The 17,697-nt window shown below is 42.1% G+C and overlaps 1 protein-coding gene across 1 annotated transcript in view; it reads right to left on the bottom strand.

Moving 5' to 3' along the window:
- Positions 1 to 17,697, bottom strand: part of LOC126106643 (disheveled-associated activator of morphogenesis 1) — a 440,404-nt gene that overhangs the window by 103,298 nt on the left and 319,409 nt on the right. The window contains exons 3-5 of the mRNA XM_049912999.1: positions 6,647 to 6,766; positions 4,239 to 4,328; positions 3,016 to 3,087 (exon numbers count right to left, since the gene is read on the bottom strand). Coding sequence (XP_049768956.1) covers positions 3,016 to 3,087; positions 4,239 to 4,328; positions 6,647 to 6,766 — 282 coding nt within the window. The remainder of the gene's footprint in view (positions 1 to 3,015; positions 3,088 to 4,238; positions 4,329 to 6,646; positions 6,767 to 17,697) is intronic.

Genomic DNA, 17,697 nt, shown 5'->3' on the forward strand with positions numbered 1-17,697 from the left:
TAGTAATATACTGTTAACAAGGCTCAGTGTTTGCAGACATAGAATATAATTTTCTTTGAAAACTGCCATTATAATGAAGTAAATGTTAAGCTGCTAACAGCAGATATATAGTAAAACTGAGGAGGGAACAGTTTTTTCTCCAGACTAGCAGATTCTTTTCTGTGACACCAGCCCGTGACTGGGCTATCGGTGAGACTGCAGGTAGAATGTCCTCCTCCATTGAGGCACTACGAGGGGGAGGGCAGTGGCCCATTGCTGGTCCCAGCCGCTGATAGCAGGCTGGGATTATCCTGGCGGGATTCCTGTCTGGAACTGAATCCGGGATCTCCGGAGCCAGATCGACCTAACACAATGTACGAATGAAAGGAATATGCGTAATGATACCAGAGGATGACAAAAAATAGTGCATAAAAATGGAATCGACAACTCAGCCGTACCATTAAATGCGTGCCTTTAATATAGCAATGTTGCTTAATATAACCCAGAAACCACAATGCACTGAAATTGTGACAATACTGAGTCGCCCATTTCAGAGTGTATGTCATAGTTGCGGTTAAATCTGCACCAGTGTAACACAATGGCAATGGTAAACAGTAATCTGTTATGAAATATTTCAAAATGAGGAAGATCCTGTTCACATTGTACAGAAAGTGTAGTTCTTGAACAACTGAAATTACATATATTTATTTAAAATAATTTTTATTTTATGATACAATCACTATTATAATAAATGTTCCGTTGGTTTTAGCCACATAGATCTATGTCCAGCACAAGTGACACTGAAAGCCAATACAAAAGGACACAGACTTGTTTCAGTGATGGAAAACTGTGACAGGTACACTCCTGGAAATTGAAATAAGAACACCGTGAATTCATTGTCCCAGGAAGGGGAAACTTTATTGACACATTCCTGGGGTCAGATACATCACATGATCACACTGACAGAACCACAGGCACATAGACACAGGCAACAGAGCATGCACAATGTCAGCACTAGTGCAGTGTATATCCACCTTTCGCAGCAATGCAGGCTGCTATTCTCCCATGGAGACGATCGTAGAGATGCTGGATGTAGTCCTGTGGAACGGCTTGCCATGCCATTTCCACCTGGCGCCTCAGTTGGACCAGCGTTCGTGCTGGACGTGCAGACCGCGTGAGACGACGCTTCATCCAGTCCCAAACATGCTCAATGGGGGACAGATCCGGAGATCTTGCTGGCCAGGGTAGTTGACTTACACCTTCTAGAGCACGTTGGGTGGCACGGGATACATGCGGACGTGCATTGTCCTGTTGGAACAGCAAGTTCCCTTGCCGGTCTAGGAATGGTAGAACGATAGGTTCGATGACGGTTTGGATGTACCGTGCACTATTCAGTGTCCCCTCGACGATCACCAGTGGTGTACGGCCAGTGTAGGAGATCGCTCCCCACACCATGATGCCGGGTGTTGGCCCTGTGTGCCTCGGTCGTATGCAGTCCTGATTGTGGCGCTCACCTGCACGGCGCCAAACACGCATACGACCATCATTGGCACCAAGGCAGAAGCGACTCTCATCGCTGAAGACGACACGTCTCCATTCGTCCCTCCATTCACGCCTGTCGCGACACCACTGGAGGCGGGCTGCACGATGTTGGGGCGTGAGCGGAAGACGGCCTAACGGTGTGCGGGACCGTAGCCCAGCTTCATGGAGATGGTTGCGAATGGTCCTCGCCGATACCCCAAGAGCAACAGTGTCCCTAATTTGCTGGGAAGTGGCGGTGCGGTCCCCTACGGCACTGCATAGGATCCTACGGTCTTGGCGTGCATCCGTGCGTCGCTGCGGTCCGGTCCCAGGTCGACGGGCACGTGCACCTTCCGCCGACCACTGGCGACAACATCGATGTACTGTGGAGACCTCACGCCCCACGTGTTGAGCAATTCGGCGGTACGTCCACCCGGCCTCCCGCATGCCCACTATACGCCCTCGCTCAAAGTCCGTCAACTGCACATACGGTTCACGTGCACGCTGTCGCGGCATGCTACCAGTGTTAAAGACTGCGATGGAGCTCCGTATGCCACGGCAAACTGGCTGACACTGACGGCGGCGGTGCACAAATGCTGCGCAGCTAGCGCCATTCGACGGCCAACACCGCGGTTCCTGGTGTGTCCGCTGTGCCGTGCGTGTGATCATTGCTTGTACAGCCCTCTCGCAGTGTCCGGAGCAAGTATGGTGGGTCTGACACACCGGTGTCAATGTGTTCTTTTTTCCATTTCCAGGAGTGTATGTTGCAGTATCTTAGCTGGTAGGTAAAATGGCAAAGCTGAAAACTAAAGGTCAATTTCAATACTGCAGTTCTTCACTACATAAGTCTCACAGACCTCTTTCACCACTTACATATAGTTTTCTATAACCAGTTTAGCCAATAAAAATGTTAATCGGTATGACTGTCAATTCATGAACGAACATATAGATTCTGTTGGCTTTATCCAAAACTGACATAGACAGAAGTAGTGGTTCTTGCTGAACTCTTGCACGAAACAACGGTGTGTCACCTCTTGCTGTCTACTAGATAATTTTTCTCGGTACTTTTTGATTGGCAACACGTTAGCCACATTGCCTTATGCCACAAGACTGATATTTGCTTGTTTATACAAAAAAGACACACAAGATTGAAATTTATTTTGATACCTTTCAAACAGTGAACCTGTACACTTTCCACTGTGGACCAAACAACTGAGCACAAAAAATTGTTTTATTAATGTGCAGGTAAACATCCCTGCACTTGCAGTATTCAACAAATTTTGACTTAGTCATATTAGAACTAATCAGGATCACCACACTCTCTAGGGACAGCTACAGGGCAATGTAGTAATGTCAGTTACAAAAGCGTGTTAAATAATAGCAGTCCTACTGCTGCAATGTGTGAAGTTCGAAACAACAAAAATCTGAAACACAGGACAGCAGAAATTGAGGTGAAACATACACAAGTGAGCACGCTATCACGATAGATTTCTCGGTGATGGGTAATATAGTTACCATGGCGAGAGCCTTGACGCGCTCTATGTAGTGCTCCGGCAAGTGAGACAGGTCCGTTTCTCCCTCCTGGTCCTGCAACACAAAATATGAAACAGTGTAAACTCAGAACTTCTAAAATCATTGAGTTCCACAACATTAACTGTTCATATAATTACTGTGGTAATGAAATGATCAGAAAGTTGGTTTGCCGAACATACTCCAATTCACTAATGTTATACCAAATAATTTCCTGGGCCCGTTCCACATGAGGTATTCATTGCACAGAAATATGCTTCAAAGATAATATATGGTGTCCATCCTCAAACTTCATGCTTCACATACATTCTCTTATGGAGTCTGTTGTAAAGAACTAGTGAAATTCAAAAATGTAACACAAGGAACAAAAATACCTTCCACAGTTTAACCTTACTTTTGTCCAGAAATAAGTGAACTATGAAGCCAAAAAAGTATTTCATTAGATCATATTAGAAGTATTCTTTGTTTTATAAATTCTTAGTAAGGAAAACCTCAAATATGTAAAACATGTCTCAAAATAAGAACACGTATCTACACAAATAAGAGATATATTAATGTCTATCGAAAGATAGTAATAATTGTATTTTTAAGTAAGAGGTAATAACGAATTTGTCACAAATCGTGTAAATGTACAATACACTGAGGAACAATAGACAGGTAATAGATGCTAGTGAGGCTATGCATCATCAAAGAGAAAATCAGTTTACAACACACATTGACCCTGATCACATTGCTGTGCAGAAGTCAGATTATATGCAATGCTTCATCCTTTGGTCAGATAAAATTAAGAAAAAGGCCAAATGAATCAATAATTCAAAGCATTTGTTTGTATGACAAAACAAGTTAGATATACACGTCAGTCAGTTCTACTACGACATTCGTCAGGGAGGCAGGAAGTTACACTCCACTAAATCATTTAGCCTCCTCTTAAATTGAACTCCATTAGTAATTAAACTTTTTATGAGTGATTGCAAGTTATTTAAAATGTGTATTTCAGAATAATGGACACCTTTCTGGACCAAAGCCAGTGGCTTTAAATCTTTGCAACGATTATTCTGATTTCTAGTATTGTTTGACCACATACCTTGCGTATTAAAGCTGTTGGCAGGTAACCAAAGTTCTAACAACTTATTGAAATCACAATGTAATTCAGTGAACATAAAAACTTACTGTGTCGACTATTCCACAAGATCACAGTTTTGCCTCACCTTCTTCTTGCTACAGTATATCTGCCACTTCTTCTCCGGAGGCAAACTCAGCATCGCCGCCTTGTTCGGTGCCGTCAGGTCGAGCTCCTCCTGCAACGTACAGTCGACGAGGAATCACTTCAGGACATACTCCAAACACAATACAGAGTCGAGCAGAAGTACATCTTAATGGATGACAAGGACGTGACCAAAATCTCACAGAAATTGCATCTGTGGATAAATTACGCGAAGACACCTCAGTTTGGGTGGGAGATATAAAGTTCGATGACAACTTGCGAGTGTCGTCACAATTTTGATTCTCGTGTTGTGACTTCAGAAGTGAGAGGTATTCAATGCTCCAAATAGTGTTAGACATATCTGAAACAAGAGCAGCATCACTCATTAAAAAGTAATAAAGTAAATTGTGGGAGAGTTGAATGCACTTAACTACAGCAGTGTCACAGCCAACTGCCACACACAAGCCGGCAGTGCTGCACCCTACATACAGCTGCGTACCAGAGTGGAAAGGCAATGCCACTGAGAGAAAAGGTGGCCGAAGCAGACAACTCTATTGTCTCATTTGGTGGATAGACAATCAAGATTGAGCAGTATGAGCTCATTAATGATTGTGTTTGTACCTCTTCCTATTATTTTGCTAACGTAACATGATATCCCGAGAATTTTACGCAGTTTTCATTCACAGAAATGCTAACTGTCAGGGTAAGGGGTGAATATCAAAACCTAATGTAACTTCTGTCAGGTTCACATTCAAACAGAAATATTGTGTCCATCTTGACACTGGACATTGGTGTGTCATCCGAACGAGACACAGCCAGTGAAAAAGCACCACAGGCACACAGATGCGAGCTGGTGCCAGTGCCATAGACACTTGCCAATTGCGCGACTTCCAGCAGCGCCGTGGATGAAGGTATCGACTGCGCCTCGGCCAATTGCCGGTCTACAGTCTGCCAGTCTTCAGATGATTACAGACAGAAGCCTACTCGCAAGACAGAAGAGCGGCTCTCACTCACTTGGCACTAGATCATCGTCCAGGACTGACTTAGTGAACTCTTAAAAGTGAACAGACAGTTGTTGTGAATTGCATTTGCTATGTGCTGTGAGGCAACAGCTTTGCCGTGGTGGATACACCGCTTCCCATCAGCTCACTGATGTTAAGTGCTGGCGGACAAGGCCGGCACTCGGATGGGTGACCATCCCGGCTGCCGTGCGCTGTTGCCATTTTTCGGGGTGCACTCAGCCTTGTGATGCCAATTGAGGAGCTACTCGACCAAACAGTAGCGGCTCCGGTCGAAGAAAACCACGACTGGGAGAACGGGGTGCTAACCACACGCCCCTCCTATCCGCATTCTCAGCCGAGGATGACACAGCGGTCAGATGGTCCTGATGGGCCACTTGTGGCCTGAAGATGGAGTGCTTTTTATGTACTGTGAAGTTTACCTATGATTAGTTGCACTTAGCCACTGAGGGCCTTTTTGTGTTATATTACGTGCAGTGTTGCAGTCTTCATTATTCAACAAGTAACAAACATAAGTAAACCTTTTTAACTCATTTGTGGCAGGGAGAAATTGTCTTAGCGATGTACTCAACCAGTAGCTGTTTTACGAACTCACAAACTCGGCCTACCTTAACAACAGGGGCAATGCGGCCTCCACCACAGTAGCGACGAGGCCTTTACAAAACTGGCGCTGAGGATTTACAAAAGACAAATTGTCATCCGTGCCTGATACAGCAAGACAGATATTACTAAGAGCAGAGATGGAAGTCAGTGGCATGCAGATTATAATTACATGAAGATAAGACGTTGATGAACACTTATGAACTCGTGAAAGTAAATTTTTCTGGGACAACATTGCTGTTTCTTAAAATGACAATTTGTCGCACATTTCTAGTTACCTGTTAGATCGTGCTATCCTGTGCAAAAAATTGAAACCACTTTAATTTTAGAAGTGGTATTTAGATAACTGCAGTGTAAATGGGTATGCTGAAAACAGGCAGAAGAGTTCAAAGCGCCACTTTGTCAGCCTACACCGTGTTCGAACTCAGGTGCTTTGCATAGAGCAATTTTATGCCTTTTGATGAGAGGATGGGAATGTAGATGTACACGAATAAGAATGGCTGATAGGACAATGCTACATAAGTGGTTGGTTCATTGGTTAATCTGATAGGCAATGTTGGGTGAATATGTGGCTGAGCAATGCTGAATGAACAATATAGAGCGGATGAATATGTAATTGGACATCACAGGATGAAAGTTTAGTTAGACAACACTGTGTGGATGAATGTATACTTGCGGACATTCTGAGGACGAATGTGTCGTGGATAATTGTGATGCTGCCTTGCTACTGCCACACCTATGTGTCTATCTGTCTGCACTAATAGAGCTACAAGTGTCCCCGAGTGCCACTCACCACGAGCTCTGCAAACTTGGCGTCCAGCTCCTCTGGGGCAGGCATGGGCTGGGTCGGAGTGAGCGACAGCGTGCCTGCCTGCTCCACCACGCAGTACGTGATCTCTGGCGGCTCGGCATCCTGTGGACACAACACCACGTCACAATCACATTCGTGTGTTTGATAATAATGACTGATTGAATGAACAACCGTGTGTGTTGTGGTGGGAATTCCTGCAGTCACTTTCCACAAATTGAGACTCTCAGCAAACTCCTTATAGTGAATTGTTATGGTGTTAAAATGAAATTGGCCTCACTAAAACAATCTTTACTATACTACAACCAATTGACATTGAAGTCCTGTTCACATACTGTCACAGAGCTAGTCAACGATCTTTAATTAATAATAAGCGGTAACTTGCGGTTCTTGGCAAAGTTCATACTTGTACAGAGGTATTTTGACACGAAATATGAGTTTCACTGCCCCTTGACCTTGACAAACTTCACATCAGCATGCTTCAAGTGAGAAAGGGTTTACCAATGAAGAGAACATAAGAACACAAAACATGTTCCAACTTAAAATAGTATACAATTGATGGTTTTTAGCTTATGAAGGAAATTTAGCTAAAACACCTCTACCGTGAAAGCGTGAGCGAGGTGGCGCAGTGGTTAGACACTGGACTCGCATTCGGGAGGACGACGGTTCAATCCCGCGTCCGGCCATCCTGATTTAGGTTTTCCGTGATTTCCCTAAATCGCTCCAGGCAAATGCCAGGATGGTTCCTTTCAAAGGGCACGGTCGCCTTCCTTCCGCGTCCTTCCCTAGTCCGATGAGACCGGTGACCTCGCTGTCTGGTCTTCCCCAAAACAACCCAACCCGTGAAAGCGAACCATATCTACCGCGGTGAAGTTCTTTGACTGTCCTGGAAAATACGGGGGCTTTTCGGAAAGTAAGTTTCGATCGGTCGCGAAATGGAAACGATTGTGAAAATCCGATGAAGTTTCGCACAGACGTGTGGGGTAGTGTGTCTAGTATGCCCGTCGATCACGGCACGTCGCGTTTTTCAATTCTGAGCGCACAGTGAGCACATAAAGGTGCCTAGAAAATAGTGTATAGCAAAGTGTGAGGACCAGCTAAGAGATTTCGCCTTACGTTGTGCAGCCTACATAGCATAACTGTCATGCATTTTGCTCTTCGTGACAGTTCTCGGGCGTACTCCACAGGGGCAATGAAGATGCTCCTGCAGTGTTATTCGTTGGGTAGTGTTCCGTCACCCACAATGCAGCCCGTAATTGGCTCACTTCTGCTCATATGAACTGATGGCTATGAAGACAACATTTTAGCACAGGCAACGAGCTGTAGACGAACGCAGAGAATTGGCGGAAACCACAGGCGGCTGCCTTCAGTGACGACGCTATTGAATGTTAGTACAACGCTACGACAAATATGGAGAAGTAGCTAAACATTGCAAATAACACATTTTTGATTTTCACAGTGTATTTCTATTTCGCGACCGACCGGAACATAACTTCCCGAATAGCCATCGCATTTCATGTCTTCGTGCACCTTAAGATAGGCAGTCTAATTCACATCGTCTGCCTCGACTGTGGATGCTGTGAGTAAGGTTGCCTATGTTAAGGTGCGTGAAATATTTTCCAGGCCAGATTTATGTTGTCCAACTTGTATAAGTTTATTCACGACGTCCTGACAGTGTTTCCATGGAGGATGCGGAGAGTGGAGGAAGCAATCTCCGCATACCGAAGCCTCACTACACATGCTACCACTCAACAATCACTTAGTAACGGCACATATATACACACACACACACACACACACACACACACACACACACACACACACACACACACACATTGAATTGTTACATTGTGAATGTTGGCAGCGATTGGACCGAAAACAGACATGGCCTGACGTCCATAGACAACTTCTACCGGCTTCAGCTAAGGGATCAGGTACCGAGGAGAGCAGAAACCGACCAGGGAAAAATAAATAAAGGAAGTTGGTTGAAGAACTTACAGTAGAGATACGTGACTTCTCCAACCCCTCGTGTGCCTATCTTCTGCCTACGAGCAGAAACCTTGACCTCGCCCTGCGACTAAACTCACGCAGTTATCACTGTGGCACTTACACTGTCATTTCGTAAAGAAAACACTGCCTCTCAACATGAGTCTAATGTTTAACATGGTGTATGTGGCAAAAATGCACTTGGTTCAACTGGCTGCTGATTACACTAGTGATGGTTCTTGACAACAAGCATCTGCTGGCAATTTACATGGGTCTTACCAAAGCTTATGACTGTGTCGTGCTCCCACATTTAGTGCAGCAGCTGAAGAACCTTGGCACGCCTAGAACTATTGCTCGACCTCACAGATACTTTCAACTTAAGATAGGCTATAACAGTCCCAACAAGAATCACAAAAACTACTGTTACTGTCTTGGATAAGGTATTTGTGAATATAAATTGTACGGCAAAATGTATAAGTGCAAGTCTTAGTGATCACGAAGCTCAAGTTGTCACCATCCTAGGCCACTTACTGCCCAACCAGAACTATAACAGCAAGACAGTTTAATACACACAATACAGAAACATTCAACTCCCTGTTATCAGGAGAATGGTGGGAAGAAGTTTTGCAAATATATGACAGCAACAGAAAGTTTGAGAAATTCTCTAGCATCTTCACTCATTGCTTTGAAATTGCATTCTCTCTCAAAACAAGAAATAAGAGGCGCAACTAAAAAAGCAAAGTTATGGATAATAACAGGGGTCAAAATATGAAGTCTGAGGAAAATAGAATTAGTCAAATACAGGAAAAACAATAACATACCCCCTTTTCTAAACAGTTACATACAGAAATACATTCAAATCTTCAGAAGAGTGTTACGAAAAAAAAAAGGCCAATGATAAGTTCGTGACAGAATCAGCAAATAAAAGCCAAGCAGTATGGAAAGTTACAAAGAAGGAAGCAAATAAAGTGTCCTCTAAAATGGAAAGTATCACTCTTAACCAAGAGAACAAGAGTATAACTGATCCCCAACACATCACAAATCTTTTTAAATGCTACTTTGCAGAGATCACAAATAATTTAACAGTGACAAAACAGATACTAGAAAGAAACAGAAAAACAAAGTGCACTCATGTTCCTCTTCAGTCTACATTGATGGAACAACCCCAGATGAAATCATCAGTGCTGCATTGGCTCATAGGAAAATGTCACCAGGGATTGATGATATTCCTGATGATATCATAAAGTAATTTATTAAAAACATTTAACTTCCTCTTGCTGATATAGTAAATTCATCTTTTCTGACGCACGTTTCCAGACAATTTAAAAATTGTTAAAGTGATCCCTATCGATAAGAAAGGAGACAAAACAAACATAGAAAACTATAGACCAGTTTCATTATTATCAGGCTTTAGTAAACTCATAGAAAAAGTTATGTACAATAAGTTAATGAAATTCTTAGAGAAAAACAAAATTCTCCCTGATTCTCAACATGAATTCATGAAAAATAAATCTACAACCATTGAAATCTATGATTTTGTAGAAAATGCCCTGCAAGCAATCACCAACAAACACTTTTTTTTTTGCAGATGGCACAAGCATCCTAATTACAGGAAATACAAGAAGTCAGCTTCAAACAGCTGTTAATCAGACTACAGAGTAGCTAAATTAATGGTTTGAGGGGAATAAGCGTATGATAAACACCAAAAAGACAACATTCCTAAATTTCTGTTTAAAAGGTGATGCTTGCTGCATCAGTGTGGCAATAAACTCCAACATAATTTCATCTTCTCCTGAAACAATGTTTTTAGGCTTATGGCTTCAAAATAACTTCAAATGGCATACACATGTAAACAAAATTAATGGAACACCAAATAAAATGTGTTACAGTCTGCGTTTACACTCTGACAAAGCGAGTTATAGCACTATCCAAACTGCATACTTTGCCCTGTTCCACACAATCCTACTGTACGGAATTATATTCTGGGGTTACATAATCTAGTTCAGTCATCTTCTTAACTCAAAAAAGAACTGTAAGAGCAATGCAACATGGTTGACAAACAGATTCTTGCAAACCCTTCTTTCAAAAGTAATCAATTCTCCCTCTTCCCTGTATGTATATACTAGAAATCCTTAAATATATTAGAAATAATTTAAAAGATATAAATGAAAATTTTTATATCCATGAATATGATAGAAGTCAAAAAGGAAAAGTTTCATGTCCAATCAATAAGGACAGCAGCCTATAAAACCTCCACAATAAACAGCACTATACAAATTTACAGTGGTCTTCCATATAAAGTAAAAGACATATCATCACGTATTATACGACAAGATATGGATACAGTATCTGAAAATGATGAGAATTACCTCTGTCAATTGTCATGACTCTCGTCTTTTTTGTATTTACTGACATACCAACTTCTCCAAATTACCGTCGCATATTTTCCGACTAAACAGTCATGGTGGTCAACACCTCCCATGTACGCGTTATACGACTTCAAAACGGCAGGTTGTTGCACTTGTGTCTTCTTACTTGCTTGTCTATTATACCGGATAGCTGCTCCCAAAAGTTCAACTTTGTCGAAATTTGTACCAATTGTAACGCATCTGTTGTCGTGCCATCGAACAAATAAGACTTCAGCATTCCTGTCGAACTGGTAATCATAGTTTCCTCGAACTGTCTTTTTCTGTTCGTTGCTGCTCAGTAGTGGACAGTCACCAACTCGATTCTCTCTGACAGTCCCAGTTGCTCGAAAACCCAAATTTCTCAGATGAATCAGAAGATCTCTACTAATGAAGAAATTGTCAAAGTACACACAATGATTCTCGAGTTTCTCAATGCAGTCCAGCATGTTTAGGACTACTCTTGATCCAAAAAGTAGGTCATCCCTTGCAGTGTATTCTGGATCCTTTCCACAGTATAAATCAAATTTGAAACAGTAGCCACTTGCTCCACAAAGAGACCACAACTTATAGCCAAATCTAATAGGCTTTCCTCGGATAAACTGTTTCCGCCCACTTCGTCCATAGTATTTGACTATCATTTCGTCAATTGACAAATTTTCCTCAAATATTCCAAATTTTTGAAAAGATTCATATAACATTTTCAAGAGAGGTCTAATTTTGAATCCGCGATCGTGTTTGTTTTCATTGGCTAAGTCATTATCTTGAAAATGAAGCAACGTTTTCAACTTCTGATATTTATTCCTTGACATAGCTGTCTTTATAATTGGTATGCCAACATCTTCATCCTCAGACCAGTATAGCTTCTCAGCAGGGAGCTTATGGTAGCCAGCAAAAAGACGAAATCCGACAAAGACCTTCACTTCTTCAACTGCGAGGATAAAATCCTGCGTATTCTTCATATTTACTGCATATCTCACAGTTTCTTTCACTATGAACTCGTATATGTTTTCGTTCATCAGTTCTTCAAACATCTCCTTCGGAGTCAAGGAAGAAAGTTGTTCCTTCAGTTCCTCTCTCTTTGTGCTGATGTCATGCTCACTAGTTTGAGACAGCTTTGTATAAACTGGAGGTGTCTTTTTCCAATTGCTTTTCTCATCAGTAAGACGTCTCTTCTTCGATTTACTTCTGGAAACTTGGGATGTACTTGGTACTGAAGTTTTACATACAGTTTCTTCGTTATTGCTCGTTACCTCGAGCAATTAAACAGAGAACCGACTCGTGGAGATAACATCTTGGACCTACTGATAACAAACAGACCCGAACTTTTCGACTCTGTATGTGCAGAACAGGGAATCAGTGATCATAAGGCCGTTGCAGCATCCCTGAATATGGAAGTTAATAGGAATATAAAAAAAGGGAGGAAGGTTTATCTGTTTAGCAAGAGTAATAGAAGACAGATTTCAGACTACCTAACAGATCAAAACGAAAATTTCTGTTCCGACACCGACAATGTTGAGTGTTTATGGAAAAAGTTCAAGGCAATCGTAAAATGCGTTTTAGACAGGTACGTGCCGAGTAAAACTGTGAGGGACGGGAAAAACCCACCATGGTACAACAACAAAGTTAGGAAATTACTGCGAAAGCAAAGAGAGCTTCACTCCAAGTTTAAACGCAGCCAGAACCTCTCAGACAAACAGAAGCTAAACGATGTCAAAGTTAGCGTAAGGAGGGCTATGCGTGAAGCGTTCAGTGAATTCGAAAGTAAAATTCTATGTACCGACTTGACAGAAAATCCTAGGAAGTTCTGGTCTTACGTTAAATCAGTAAGTGGCTCGAAACAGCATATCCAAACACTCCGGGATGATGAAGGCATTGAAACAGAGGATGACACGCGTAAAGCTGAAATACTAAACACCTTTTTCCAAAGCTGTTTCACAGAGGAAGACCGCACTGCAGTTCCTTCTCTAAATCCTCGCACAAACGAAAAAATGGCTGACATCGAAATAAGTGTCCAAGGAATAGAAAAGCAACTGGAATCACTCAACAGAGGAAAGTCCACTGGACCTGACGGGATACCAATTCGATTCTACACAGAGTACGCGAAAGAACTTGCCCCGCTTCAAACAGCCGTGTAGCGCAAGTCTCTAGAGGAACGGAAGGTTCCAAATGATTGGAAAAGGTCACAGGTAGTCCCAGTCTTCAAGAAAGGTCGTCGAGCAGATGCGCAGAACTATAGACCTATATCTCTGACGTCGATCTGTTGTAGAATTTTAGAACATGTTTTTTGCTCGAGTATCATGTCGTTTTTGGAAACCCAGAATCTACTATGTAGGAATCAACATGGATTCCGGAAACAGCGATCGTGTGAGACCCAACTCGCTTTATTTGTTCATGAGACCCAGAAAATATTAGATACAGGCTCCCAGGTAGATGCTATTTTTCTTGACTTCCGGAAGGCGTTTGATACAGTTCCGCACTGTCGCCTGATAAACAAAGTAAGAGCCTACGGAATATCAGACCAGCTGTGTGGCTGGATTGAAGAGTTTTTAGCAAACAGAACACAGCATGTTATTATCAATGGAGAGACGTCTACAGACGTTAAAGTAACCTCTGGCGTGCCACAGGGGAGTGTTATGGGACCATTGCTTTTCACAATATACAGTATATAAATGACCTAGTAGATAGTGTCGGAAGTTCCATGCGGCTTTTCGCGGATGATGCTGTAGTATACAGAGAAGTTGCAGCATTAGAAAATTGTAGCGAAATGCAGGAAGATCTGCAGCGGATAGGCACTTGGTGCAGGGAGTGGCAACTGACCCTTAACCGAGACAAATGTAATGTATTGCGAATACATAGAAAGAAGGATCCTTTATTGTATGATTACATGATAGCGGAAGAAACACTGGTAGCAGTTACTTCTGTAAAATATCTGGGAGTATGCGTGCGGAACGATTTGAAGTGGAATGATCATATAAAATTAATTGTTGGTAAGGCGGGTACCAGGTTGAGATTCATTGGGAGAGTCCTTAGAAAATGTAGTCCATCAACAAAGGAGGTGGCTTACAAAACACTCGTTCGACCTATACTTGAGTATTGCTCATCAGTGGGATCCGTACCAGATCGGGTTGACGGAGGAGATAGAGAAGATCCAAAGAAGAGCGGCGCGTTTCGTCACAGGGTTATTTGGTAACCGTGATAGTGTTACGGAGATGTTTAACAAACTCAAGTGGCAGACTCTGCAAGAGAGGCGCTCTGCATCGCGGTGTAGCTTGCTCGCCAGGTTTCGAGAGGGTGCGTTTCTGGATGAGGTATCGAATATATTGCTTCCCCCTACTTATACCTCCCGAGGAGATCACGAATGTAAAATTAGAGAGATTAGAGCGCGCACGGAGGCTTTCAGACAGTCGTTCTTCCCGCGAACCATACGCGACTGGAACAGGAAAGGGAGGTAATGACAGTGGCACGTAAAGTGCCCTCCGCCACGCACCGTTGGGTGGCTTGCGGAGTATAAATGTAGATGTAGATGTAGATGCAACATAATGTAATTCAATAGCCCCTGGCACATCTGAGCTGTGTGTGGGACTATGTGCCTGTGGTTCTGTCAGTGTGATCATGTGATGTATCTGACCCCAGGAATGTGTCAATAAAGTTTCCCCTTCCTGGGACAATGAATTCACGGTGTTCTTATTTCAATTTCCAGGAGTATATATATATATATATATATATATATATATATATATATATATATATATATATATATATATATATATTGGCGGCGGTAGAATCGTTCGTCAGTCAGCTTAAAACGCCTGTTCTCTAAATTTTCTCAGAAGTGTTTCTCGAAAAGAACGTCTCCTTCCCTCCCGCGATTGCCATTTGCGTTCCCGAATCATTTCCGTGGCACTCCCGTGTTGTTCGAACCTACCAATAACAAATCTAGCAGCTCGCCTCTGAATTTTTTCGATGTCTTCCTTTAATCCGAGCTGCTACGGATCCCAAACACTGCAGGAGTACTCAAGAATAGATCGCTCCAGCGTCCTGTACGCTGTCTCGTTTACAGGTGAACCACTCTTTCCTCAGATTCTCCCAATAAACTGAAGTTGACGGTTCGCCTTCCCTCCCACAGTTCTCACACGCTCATTCCATTTCATATCGCTTTGCAACGTTACGGCCCGATATTTAAACGGCGTAACTGTGTCAAGCGGGATGCTGTATTCGAACATTACGGGTTTGATCTTCCTACTCATCCCCATTAACTTACATTTTTCCACTTTTAGAGCTAGCTGCCATTTGTCACTCCATTTCCATTCGAGTTTGTTGCCAACACGTCTGAAATTCCATCTCTTCAAAATCTTATACTGCGAAGCAAAACACAAAATTTAATTCTTGCAGAACTTGAGTCGGTTCAATAGGTCATTTCCCTTTTAAAAACTGCCGATATTAATATTTAGTCGTGCATAGTATGTAAGTAGGCTGTTTATGTTTTCTTATTGGCAACGTTACGTAGCGCTCTATATGAAAATCACTGGCTGTGCTGTGTGCAGTCTGTGGCTAGTTTGCATTGTTGTCTGCCATTGTAGTGTTGGGCAGCGGCAGCTGGATGTGAACAGCGCGTAGCGTTGCGCAGTTGGAGGTGAGCCGCCAGCAGTGGTGGATGTGGGGAGAGAGATGGCGGAGTTTTGAAATTTGTCATGAACTATATATATTATGACTATTAAGGTAAATACGTTTTTGTTCTCTATTAATATCTTTCATTTGCTAACTATCCCTATCAGTAGTTAGTGCCTTCCGTAGTTTGAATCTTTTATTTAGCTGGCAGTAGTGGTGCTCGCTGCATTGCAGTAGTTCGAGTAATGAAGATTTTTGTGAGGTAAGTGATTTCTGAAAGGTGTAGTTTAATGTTACTCAGGGCCATTCTTTTGCAGGGATCTTTGATAGCCAGATTGCGTTGCGCTAAAATTATTGTGTGTCAGTTTAAGCACAGTCTTGTATAAATGTTCTAAGGGGACGTTTCATATGTCGACCCTTAGCCAAGGATATCTCACTGGAATCTTCTGATTTTTTCCTGTTTTTTGTGTAATTAGTGTAGCTTTTGTTTATTGCTAGCGCGTAATTATAGAGAGAATTTCCTTGTAGTTGTGGTTTTTCATTGTTGCACAGTAAAACAGTTGTGGCATGCATGTAGATTTGCACCAAGTATTTCGCAGCTGCAATTAACTAGATATTATTTTCAGTGCTATGTTAATGTGTTCTCTTATTTTTGCTCTTCAAATTGTGCTTTTCTGTGTTATCGTGTGAAATATTGTCACAATAATGACGTGTGAAAAACTAACACTAGGCTCCAAAGTAAACTGAGAAATAATAGTGACGACGAGCGTAGCTTATCAGCACCACTGTGTAGTGAATTAACAGACATTCCAAGTAGTAATTTGGTAATTGTGCATATGGAAATGGAGCGGGCGGCAAATAATGGTGCAGACAGTGAAACAGGTTGTGAACAGGGAAGCATTATCGATCGATCGGTCGGCAACAGCTCGCCTCAGGAATCCGAAATGACAGGACACAATTTTACAAATACTGTAGATTCAGGTTTTGCGTCCTCACCGTTTTCTCAAATAAGTCAAGACACATTTTCAGCTTGTCAAAATGTGAATGTTGCCGGTGCAAATGCACTGCCGAAAAGCGTAGAGGAACAGATTCCAGACACTAATGCATTGTTATTACAACTAATGCAACAAATGGAACAAAATCAGAGACAAACAAAGCAAAAGCTTCAAAAGTTAGACACAATGGAACAAAATCAGAGACAAACACAGCAAAAGCTTCAAAAGTTAGACACAATGGAACAACACCAGAGACAAACACAGCAACAGTTAGAGACAATGGAATAAAATCTTCAGAAGTTAGACACCACACTTGAACAAACACGTGAAGATTTAACTACTCAGTTACATAACATTGAATCGAAATGTCAAAAAGTCTGTAATGACGTAAAAACACAAATTTGTGAGCATTTCCAACCTATTTTTTCGCGTCATGAAAATGCATTACAGAATCACGAAGCAGCCATAAAAGAACTGCAAACTATTGTTCATGAAAATCATGAGACCTTGCAAGCTAAAATGGACTCAGTTGCAACTACCGATTTGGTTACGCAACTTGCAAAAACTCAGGAAAACTTAAAGGACACAGTAGATACTCTGAAAATTGGTTCAGAAAGACAAATGGAGGAAATTAGTTCATTATCAGAGAAAGTAGCCGAACTTTCGGATCAGGCCACTAACTTATCTACGAAGGTAGATGATAATCTGAATGACACAAAACCGGTAGTCTTTAATGACACAGAAGAGTGCGAACAAATTAGGAAACTGAAACAAAATCTGAATCAAATTAATACGCAACACCAAAGAGAAATCCGGGAAGTACAAGATCAGCTGACACAGGTAATACAAGAATTACGTATTTCAGAGGACGCTCGTGCTCCAATACGGGAAGAGGGACATAGAAATACGGAACAGCCACAAAATAATAACACAGGGCATTTCGGAAGTTATGAAAGAAATTGGCAATGTGCACCGAATTTTGAGATGGAACTGCTGACACGATGTAACAATGACCGACATGCTACTCGCCGACACGATG

Source organism: Schistocerca cancellata, chromosome 10, assembly GCF_023864275.1.
Source record: "Schistocerca cancellata isolate TAMUIC-IGC-003103 chromosome 10, iqSchCanc2.1, whole genome shotgun sequence".
Lineage (NCBI taxonomy): Eukaryota > Metazoa > Arthropoda > Insecta > Orthoptera > Acrididae > Schistocerca > Schistocerca cancellata.